Consider the following 10,121-nt stretch of genomic DNA (forward strand, 5'->3'; position numbering starts at 1 on the left):
CAGTAATAGAGTTGCAATTTGCATGGGAAGGGATGGGTGGTAGTTAACTCCTCCTTGAAAGAGGGAGTGGTCCCACCAGCTCTTAAAGAGGCAGTAGTTCATTCCGTCCTCAAAGAACCATCGCTATCCAAGCTGGATAGTTTTTGCCCAGTTCTCAACCTTTCCTTCTTAGGGAAGGTGGTGGAGAGAGTGGTCGAACGGCATCTGCAAAGGACCTTGGATCAAGCCGATTATCTGGAAGCCTTTCAGTTGAGATTCAGGCCAGGGTTTGGGACTGAGACTGCATTGACTGCGCTCATGGATGACTTCTAGTGGGAGTGGGATGGAGGTAATGCATCCATCCTGCCTCTTCTTGAATTCTTGGTGGCATTTAATACAATCAATCATGGTATCTTTCTGGACTGGCTTGGGAGTTGGGGTGAGTGGCACTGTGTTGTGCTGGTTCTCCTCCTTACTCCGGGATCAGTTGCAGTCAATGTTGATAGGTGGGGAGAGAATCAGGCTGCAGCCCCTACTTTCTCTCTCCTATTTACCATCTATAGGGATGAGGTGATCCATTAGTTTGGGGTGAGATATACAGATGATACCCAGCTTTATATCTCCACTCCAGTCCCCTTGACTGATGCTGTGGACATCCTATCTCGGGCTGTCCAGGTCTGGATGAAGCAAAACAGGCTCTGATTCTTTTTTTTTTAATTTGAATTTATATCCCGCCCTTCTCCGAAGACTCAGGGCGGCTTACACTGTGTTAAGCAATAGTCTTCATCCATTTGTATATTATATACAAAGTCAACTTTTATTGCCCCCAACAATCTGGGTCCTCATTTTACCTACCTTATAAAGGATGGAAAGCTGAGTCAACCTTGGGCCTGGTGGGACTTGAACTTGCAGTAATTGCAAGCAGCTGTGTTAATAACAGACAGACTTAGTCTGCTAAGCCACCAGAGGCTCTTTTAGCCAACCTCTGAGATGGAGAGGCTGTAGGCATTTGGAGCCTCTTGAGACAAGGTTTTTCAATCTCTAATTCTGGATGGGATAACACTACCTCAGGTAGACTTGATGCACAATCTGGGGGGTCGTACTAGACTCAGAGCTCTGGCTTGAAGAGCAGGTGGCAGCTGTGGCTAGGAGAGTTTATGCACATCTATGGATGGTGCGCTAGTTGTGTCCATTCCTGCATCTTTATAAGACCAAGGAACTATCCACATATATATCACCATTTACATTCATATTATTGATCCTTATCCGATCATGAAACTTTTCTGCAGTTCTTTCGGCTTGGTAGGGAGAAATTGAAGGGTTGAAGCCCAGAGAGAGCCGGGTGGAGGCAGTACTGAACTCTGCTTTATCATTCTCTTCACTTGCCTGTTGGACCTTTCATCTGGACTCAGCCTGGGTTTTCTATTAACTGGAGAGCTATTCCATTTTACTGCTTACCTGGACAGGAAGGGAGAGACGGGAACTGCCGGGGTGGGAAAGTCTCTAATATTTAGTATAAAAACTGGGATGGTTGGTGATTGTCAGATATGTGTGATATGTGTGGGTATATGGATGCCTTTGAAAGGAGAGCCAGGGAAGGGAGGACTGACAGTAGAAAGCAGAAACTTCAAGACTGTGACAGGCAGGGATAGGTACGGTCAGAATCTGAGGGGCTGCTGGGATTGCTACTTGAGAGCTTGTCCAGAACCCATACTCAACCCATAAACCAAATTATTGTGTCCTCATGCCTTGGGCTCTGACCGTTGCTTTTGAATGCCAGGTTGGTCTATATAAAATCTGTTCTCATTGATGATTTAGTCATGGATGAGGTGACTTATGTGGCATTATATAATCATGGGCCTGGAGGTAGGAGTTCTGTGTTGGAGATGTACTTGCCTAGGTTTTAAGTTCGACATAACTTCAGCCGAGAAAAGTCAGAGTGCTATTAGTAGAATGACAGACGATAATGCTAAAGTAACAGACTAATACAGGCAGACCCTGGGTTAAGAATGTTTCATTTATAAACAACCTGTACTTAGAAATGGCCTGCCTTTTACTAAAATGGTGGGCAGAGTTCTCCTTCCTTGAGTCAATGAACCACTGAAGCCGCACATTTTTAATGTAGGGCCTATTTTCAGCAGTTCGACAGCTTGAGAAAAGAAGAACACCATCCACCATTTTCAGTAACAGGCAGCCATCTTGTAAGTATGAGTTAAAATTTGAATTACAAAGAGTTAGAAACTGAACTCATTCTTAATCTGGGGATTTCCTGGGTCCAAAGGAAGGCATGGCTAAATGACCCTGAGATAGTCCATGGTTTTTTGTATACAGACAGGTAGCCCATAAGGTCATATGATTTAGTGAGCAGAAGTGATTATGATTTAGTGAGCAGAAGTAACAACTAATAACAGAGTTCTCTACTGCACAGTCCCCAGACTGACAAGCCATTTGCCAGATAAATGACAGCACTGCTAGGAAAGAGCTGATCTTTTTGGACAAAGTTCACCAATTTAATAGCAACATATTAAAGATGGGTGGAAAAGGGATCTAAGTTGCTAAGGTTCATTGCCACCCACTGCCCCCACTAACCTGGACAATGTAAGAGAACAAGATTTGCAGGTATTTAGATACAACTATATGACTGAAATTGGAGTATTTTTAAATTGTAACCTCTCCGTGTATGGGAAGAAGGTTGCCGGTGCTAAGATGGAACTTCAGAATTATTGTTGTTCTGTAAATCAATAGTGTATGTTTATAAGAAAAACGGGCACAATTTTGCTTGGTGAATTGCAATCATCCATTAATTTAAATTCAGGAGATTACTTGTGGAAACACTGATTGGCAGTCCTGCACGATAAATATTTTCTGTATTTTTATTATTATACAGAATGTAGACATTGTCAGACCTCCTGAGGATGCCCTTGTAACTGTCCCTGCTCACCTGTGAATCCTGTTTCCTGATCAGCTATGAAAGATGTGGTGCTGTTTTTATCATACTTTATTAATTGTTAATCAATTATTCCGATCACTTTGGAATCAAATTCAAATATAGCAGTTTTTGTGTATTGCATGACTTGGAGATCAAATTGTTTTAGACTATTTGAATTGAATAGTTGAATCATTAACAAGTTCACTTCTGTTAAAATGTGATTAGTTCCTTTTAGAATATAACAATTATTGCTGATTTTTAATTTGATGTTTTATGTCCAGTAAAGCTCAGTTCAGTACTTTCAATGCCTAAGTTATTAATAGTTACAATATATCTGACAGTTGCAATAAATACAATAGAATCAATGAGAAGATAAATGGATATTTTTCAGGTGATAGTGTGTTTATTCCAGTGTCATTGACCAATGTAATTCTATCATTAAAAATTATAATTCTAATGTATTTAAAAAGTTGTTTCCTATTAAGTGGGGGCAGTATTTTAAAAACATTGTTGGCCCATCTCCAACTGCCCATCTTTACTTCCTAGGCTTCAAAGCTTTTTCTAAACCAGCTGAAGAGTATTGGCTTGGTTCCAAATGCTAGTCCACACAAGAGCATTAGTGACTATTGCCTTTTTCTCAGCTGTGTTGTGTTTGTGCATCTTTCAGCTCTGGCTCTTGAACCGGTGTTGCCTCTGCTGCAGTGGATTTTGGAAATGTTCAGGGAAGTCATGATTAGGATGTGGAGTTGCATGTTCCCATGGCTTCCACATTTGCTCTGCTGAATCCTATCTCCTCTCCCTTTAGGCTCTCATGGCTCATATTCATCTTTGTGGCTTCTCACTAGGTCTGCCATTATCTGAGATGCAAAAGCCAGATGACCATCAGGTGGCAGCAAAAGCACAGTGTTTTAGGCATCCCTTTGCTTCCTTCTTGTGGATGTCCAAAATTTTGCACGCAGCATCTCTTTTGTATACAGGACCATAATAGCATATCCCAGCAATTTCTTCTTGACATAATGTGCCATATTTGACCTTATGTTTAAGATTTGTTAGTCATTGAATGAAAAAGTTCATTTTCAGTCTCATGGGCACTAAAGAAAGACTCATTTTGTAATCTTTCATTATATCACTACTCTGCTAGTCTGTTTGAAAGTAGGTGTTTCGGTAAAAGGTTGTGCTGTTTAATAGTTTGCTTGATTCAGGGTTGTATTTAATGCAAGATAATAGTAATTAAACTATATGTCATGTATCTACTTAGTAGATACCAACCAATCTGCAACGTTTGGCAGGATATAGTCAGGTGGTGGTACCTGAAAACAGGTATCCTGTTTCCTATGTGCAGGAAAATCAACATTGATTACAAGCCTTCTCTAGTGAAGGAAAAATTTGGGCAGTATTACTAATGAAACTGTCATGTGATTTGCTAACGTAGGAAGTTGTAGTGCTTCATAGATTGGGGCCTAAAAAAAGATTTCATTGAAAGAGGAGGAGAGGTGGGTGGATTTAGATGAATGTATCTTAGAAGTTGTGATTCTCCTGTGCTTGTGCGTGTGTATTGAAAATAAAAACTTTGCTGTCTGTCTGGGTTATTTGAAGAGTTAAAAACATTGTGCTGTGCCTGATCCTAAATTCATGTTAGTTAATGGTGAAAAACAATCTTCTGCTGTTCTTCTACTGAAGCCAATATGTGGGTCCCAGGAGTTCATATTGAATAAAACACATCATCTCTTGAGTTGGCAGTAACTTGAGCTTGTGAAAAAGTTTATTGACTATGTCAGCCAGTGGGCAGCTGCTATTATTCAGTGTATAATCTTGAACCAGACTTCTTTATAAATTCTCCTGCTCCTCAATTCTAGTGTTGTGAGAGAATAAAAATTTTGATATATTATGCGTGATTTTATGTATCTATAACTTCTGGTAAAGTCCCAAACCCTAAAGTTGTCATCTTTTTTTCATGGCTTCTTGGTCTACGTATTTTATTCTATGTCTGAAGGTAGCTGCTTGGGGAGCATTTCTAGAATATTTCTAGAATACAATGTGGGTCTGCAACAGTAGTTCATCTTCAGAAATGCAAGGAGTTTATTAGATCTGAAGATCTCTAAAGGCAACTTATCTTTGGATGCAGTTAAGCTGAATTCCTCATTTATTACTTCTTAAGAGGGCATTTTTCTAAGAGGTTAATCTCAGTGCAGGGTTACTGTCTTAATTCCCTAAATTTATCGAGAGAATCTTCTTGGTCAGGCCAGAGTTAACTATGCATTTCCTTGGACTGTGAACCACATAAAGCTTGCTAACCAATTCTTGTTGTTTTATTTTCAGAATGTGTGTGTGAGCCGCTCTCGAGAAGAAGCCTTGAGGACTGTACCTAATCATCTTTAACTCTCTGGTCTCCCAGCACTGTCCCAGGCTGCTATCCAATGTCAACATTAAGGACACTTCTCAGGGACACGATGATGAAAGCCTTCAAAGGAGGCAGCCAGCAAGGCAGAAAAATGCCTGCTCTCTTCTTTTAAAACGGATTTCAAGACAAACTGAGCATTAAAGTCAAAAATGTACCAAGTATTTATGGAATACAGGATGAAATTAGTTTTAATTTAATATATTTTGTCTTCAGCCTGTCATTTTTGATCTTGAATGTTATATATATAAATCGTCAGGTGTTGTTTTGAGATTCTTCTAGAGTTAGAATATTTTCTTAAGCTGGTCTTTCTGTTAAAAACAATCCTCCTCTGATTATTTTATTCAAACTTTATGCACATGAAATTTTATGCACACCGAAAGTATTTTAAACTTTTTCAGGTTATTTATCATCTCCATCAAACTTCATTCAAGTATTTTTTTTTTCATTTCATAATTACATTGCTTTGGTTGATAACACAAAAAACTACATGTGTATAATCATTCAGTGTTATAAAGTGGTCTATTAAAAATTCCAGTTTTTGGGGTGGGACAATAATGCTATAGCAGTTGGTATTTATAACACCAACTTTCTAAATAATTTTATTAAAGGTTCTATTTACATTTTAACATTTAAAATATTTTCTCTTTTATGCTCCTATTATAAAATGCTCCAGAGCCTTCTAGATAATTTATTCAAATGATTTTTTGATTGAAAATAACAGCAAATTTCTTTCTACTTTATATAGAAAATAATAGCATTTTCAAAGCCCCTCTTTTAAAAAAAATCTCTAATTCTGTTTAAGAATACTGATCGATACTCTAATTAGTAAAAGTTGGCCCGCATATTATCCATAATTTCCATAAGCACAATTTTATACAGGGGTCCCAATCCTTGGGCTGTGGCCCGATACTGGGTCATGGTCCATTTGGAACTTGGCTGCACAAGTGGTGGGCGAGCATGCACAGCTCCACTTGTGCAAGCTGCAGTCTCGCATACTCATGCACAAAGCTCCCATTTGTGCAAGTGCGTTCACCCGCTGCACTCTTCTTTCTCGCCCATAGCTGCCAGTCCATAAAGCCGGAAAGGTTGGGACCACTGATTTTTTTATATTCTTCAAGGAAATTTCTGTAAAGTGTATGGAAATTAAAATAATCTTACATGGACAAGAGTAAGACAATAAAGTAAGAATGTGGAACATGGTGGTTAGAGGTCCAAAAATCTTAGTGCAATGTGCATCACCAGTTTTGAAAAACACTTAATCTGACTTAAGTTCATAGTATTGATGCACTTCTTCCTTTTCCTTAAACCAGGTATTGTTTAGGTATTGTTTTGAGTGGTTTTTTTTGTGGTGGGAGTGGGGGGGGGAGACAACTACCGAGTCCTTCCATTTTTCATTTTAAATGTAGCATTGTTAAGTTGAAAGATATTTTTTTTACTGGAGGAGCTAGCAGATGTCATGCACTGAATACCATCAACAAGTTCGGGTAATGATGGAAGGTTTCACTCCCAAAGTAAATAACAATGACAGTTTTTCAAATTGTCTTTTAAGATTTCTCAGGCCCATCAAATCTTAGAAGATTTCATTCAGCTTAATCCATTCTTGCCTGAAACTTTCTGAGATATCGGTGTCTGAATCTGAGAGATTCATGCAAGAATTTCAAAACGCTGAAGATTTGGAAAATGGCACATGATTCCTGCCTTTTTAATTTTTTATATGCTTTTAAAACAATTGGGGGTGTGGTCACTGAGATGTTTGCAAGACTTTGTTGCTAAGCCCTGATTTAGCATTCTGGAGTTCTTTCACAAAAGAAAACCAGCACATCCTTCAGCCCTATCACTGCCATCATCACCATCACCATCATCATCATCATCATATTTGGAGATTAGTATCTATACTGCTGCTCCTCCTATATAACTTGAGAGGAAAGCATATAGAGAGATGGAATAACTACTCCTGTAGTTGGATTCCCAAAGATGCACAGAAGAATGCAGGTTAATTTGCAGAATTTTAACATCCTGCTTTCGAATGGAATTTGTACAGAAGCAATTCCTCTGAGTTTGCATATTAAGTCATGTATATATTTGTATTAAATCATATAATGTAGTTATTTGTGTAATAGAAATCAAGCAGCAGATTAGATACCTGTAAATTGTTGAAACAAAAATAGTTTTGTCCTCACCAGTTGGAAGTGTTCTTAAAAATCCCACTATCTATATAGATATCTTATTGAACCATACTATCTTAGTGGTAAAAGCTCTGTGCAATGTACTGTGTTAGCTTTGCAGATGTTTGTTTCTTTTTTTCCCTTGTCGCTGGTGCTATCACGTGTGCTGTGGCCATGCTGTGAACTCCTTGTTTTGCAACGCATTCAGTGCTGTAGAAATAAGCCAGAAAGTCAAACATACATCAGAAAGATAAACAGTGGTGATAAAATAGAAATTATTTAAATAACATATTAAAAGCACTTGAGCTGTATTTTATCATAAAATGATTTCTGCATTGTAAAGTATTTATTCAGGTAGATAAACATTTACTGTGTTTACCTGACTGGAAGAAACACTCCCACCCCCACCCCAATATCTCTGAATTCAGTCACTTAATGGAAAGGTGCTATTGAAAATAACATAGAAGATGAGAGAGAGACTGTTTTTCTGTAATGCCTAAACAAGGCTTCTCTCTCTCTCTCTCTCTCTCTCTCTCTCTCTCTCCCTCCCTCCCTCCCTCCCTCTCTCTCTCTCTCTCTCCCCATCCAAATATACCTCCCACTTCTTTTCTTGTTTTTGTTTTCCAGGGAAGCCACCCCAAAACTCTTTATCATCCACTTTCCCCCTTTCCCCCCTTTTCATTAGAAGAAAGGAGGTTGGTAGGTACATACATATTTGTCTGTGTAAGACTGACTTATGTGTGAAAGAATGATTGACATGCACACAGGGAATCTGTTTATATCGTTTGTTCTGGTCTTGTCTCTATTAAGACGTCATTTTTAGAAGATACATAAGCACAGCTGCATGGATGCCTAACATACACAAGATATGTCTTAAACATAAACATAGGATAAATATAAACATAGGAGAGATGTGGAAATCTCCAGGATGGGTTTTATTTGGAGTGGCAACCATAGGCTTCCCATAATACATTTGCTTTTTTTTTTCCCTTTGGAGGAGATGGGTTTCCTTCTGTTTGGATAAATACGAGCAGTTCTTGGCTTACATTTAGCAACAGTTTGAACCTGTGACAGTGTTCAACAACAGGTCCTCAGAGATCCAGCTGTTGCACTGCTCCCTCTGTCACAAAATCACAAATTTCGATATTTCCTCCCAGCTTCCCACGATCAGAAACTGGCAGGAAGTTGGAGTCATGTGAGATCCTTGCTTAACAACAGCCTGGACTGCCAGAACTCCCATCACTAAGCAGTCCCAATTGCTGTCGTAAATTGAACACTGCCTCTACGGTACTAGAAGGGACCAGGAAAAACACCACTGTATTTTAATAGTCTTTCTTATTCAGCAGTTGTGTTTTATCATGATACTTTTTGAACTTCTCTGGATGTGGGGTACTGAGGGGGGAGGTTAATTACTCTAAAAGTTGAAGGTTATCCAGAAGAAAAATGTGTAGATGTATAAATCTCTCTTAAATTTTGTAGAAATTTTACTCATTTCTAAATGAAGGCAGTAGAGTATCCTTCAGTGAAAATATATCATTACTTCATAGATTCCCTTTATTGAAGAGAACTATTTGTTTGCATATCTTCATATTTTTTTAATGTGTACAACTCGGTGGCTAAATATTTAATTTATAGTAGATATTTTTATAGGTTATATCTAAATATACTTTGTTAACTGTGGTTTCTATTCAAAGAAAAGGCCATATAACCGAAAAAAATAATTGTATGCAATACAAATTATAAATTTTTGTTGATACTTGAAAAGACTAAGTTGTTGATTCTGATTTAACAAGCTGTGATCTTAAATACAAAATTTGGAAGTAAACCTCTTGAAATTAGTTGCACTATCTTCCAAGTAAATAAGTCCAAAAATCATAAATCATAAAAACTGTTTACTATCAGTTTCAAGTAGATAAACTTGTAACCACCTCCAGAATATCTGCTGAATATTTTGTTTCACAGGGCTTGCTACCTTTTTTAAGAGTAAAAAAAGAATTATAGAAACATGTGAATCTTAAATAAGCCATTATTGGCATTTGCTTAATGTGTGAAATAGCTTATAGAAATAATATGGAAATGAGAATGTTATAAATATTGTATCTTTTCTCAATTTGTATGGCGGATTCATATGATTTTGAATTAAATTTTAATTCAGATATGATTGTTCATTTATTTAATGCAGATTTTTCAACGATAGTTGGGCAATTTATTACTTTCCATAAGAGATGTGTTAAATCTTTCTCCAAAATAATAAAATATTGGTTCTAAATTAAAATGCACTTTAATTTCTTTGTAAGTTGAATTTTGCTACCATATTTAAGATCACCATTAAATCATCTGATAAATATTTGTAAAAAGTCTGTCCAAGAAAGCAAATTTTGATGATATATTACATTACTGTATTTATATAAAATACACTATTTTAAAATAAGTGAATGAAAAAAACCTATCTGCTTCCTTTAAAGACTCAAAAAGTTTTACGTCATGTACAAACAATTCTTGTAAAATTCAATTTTCAAACTTGCAGAATTTACTGCATTTAATTATATAAATATCAATGAAGTTGCATCTGATTATCAAGAATCCATTCAGTTGTAATAATGCTTTTGCTGACTTTAAAGACAATATGTATGGAATGTGCTTGAGA

General features: G+C 37.3%; 1 protein-coding gene across 4 annotated transcripts in view; it reads left to right on the forward strand.

The window, feature by feature from the left end:
• The window catches only part of PFKFB4 (6-phosphofructo-2-kinase/fructose-2,6-biphosphatase 4), a 79,031-nt gene extending 68,917 nt beyond the window's left edge, over positions 1-10,114 (forward strand). For 3 of the 4 annotated variants that reach the window (XM_058174135.1, XM_058174132.1, XM_058174136.1), the window contains exon 14: positions 5,228-10,114. In XM_058174135.1, coding sequence (XP_058030118.1) covers positions 5,228-5,287 — 60 coding nt within the window. In that variant the 3' untranslated portion in view covers positions 5,288-10,114. Of the gene's footprint in view, positions 1-2,866; positions 2,959-5,227 lie in introns of all 4 variants that reach the window. The other variant, XM_058174133.1, reaches the window with a different exon arrangement.
• The last annotated feature ends 7 nt before the right edge of the window (positions 10,115-10,121 follow it).

The sequence above is a fragment of the Ahaetulla prasina genome, chromosome 2 (assembly GCF_028640845.1).
Source record: "Ahaetulla prasina isolate Xishuangbanna chromosome 2, ASM2864084v1, whole genome shotgun sequence".
NCBI lineage: Eukaryota > Metazoa > Chordata > Lepidosauria > Squamata > Colubridae > Ahaetulla > Ahaetulla prasina.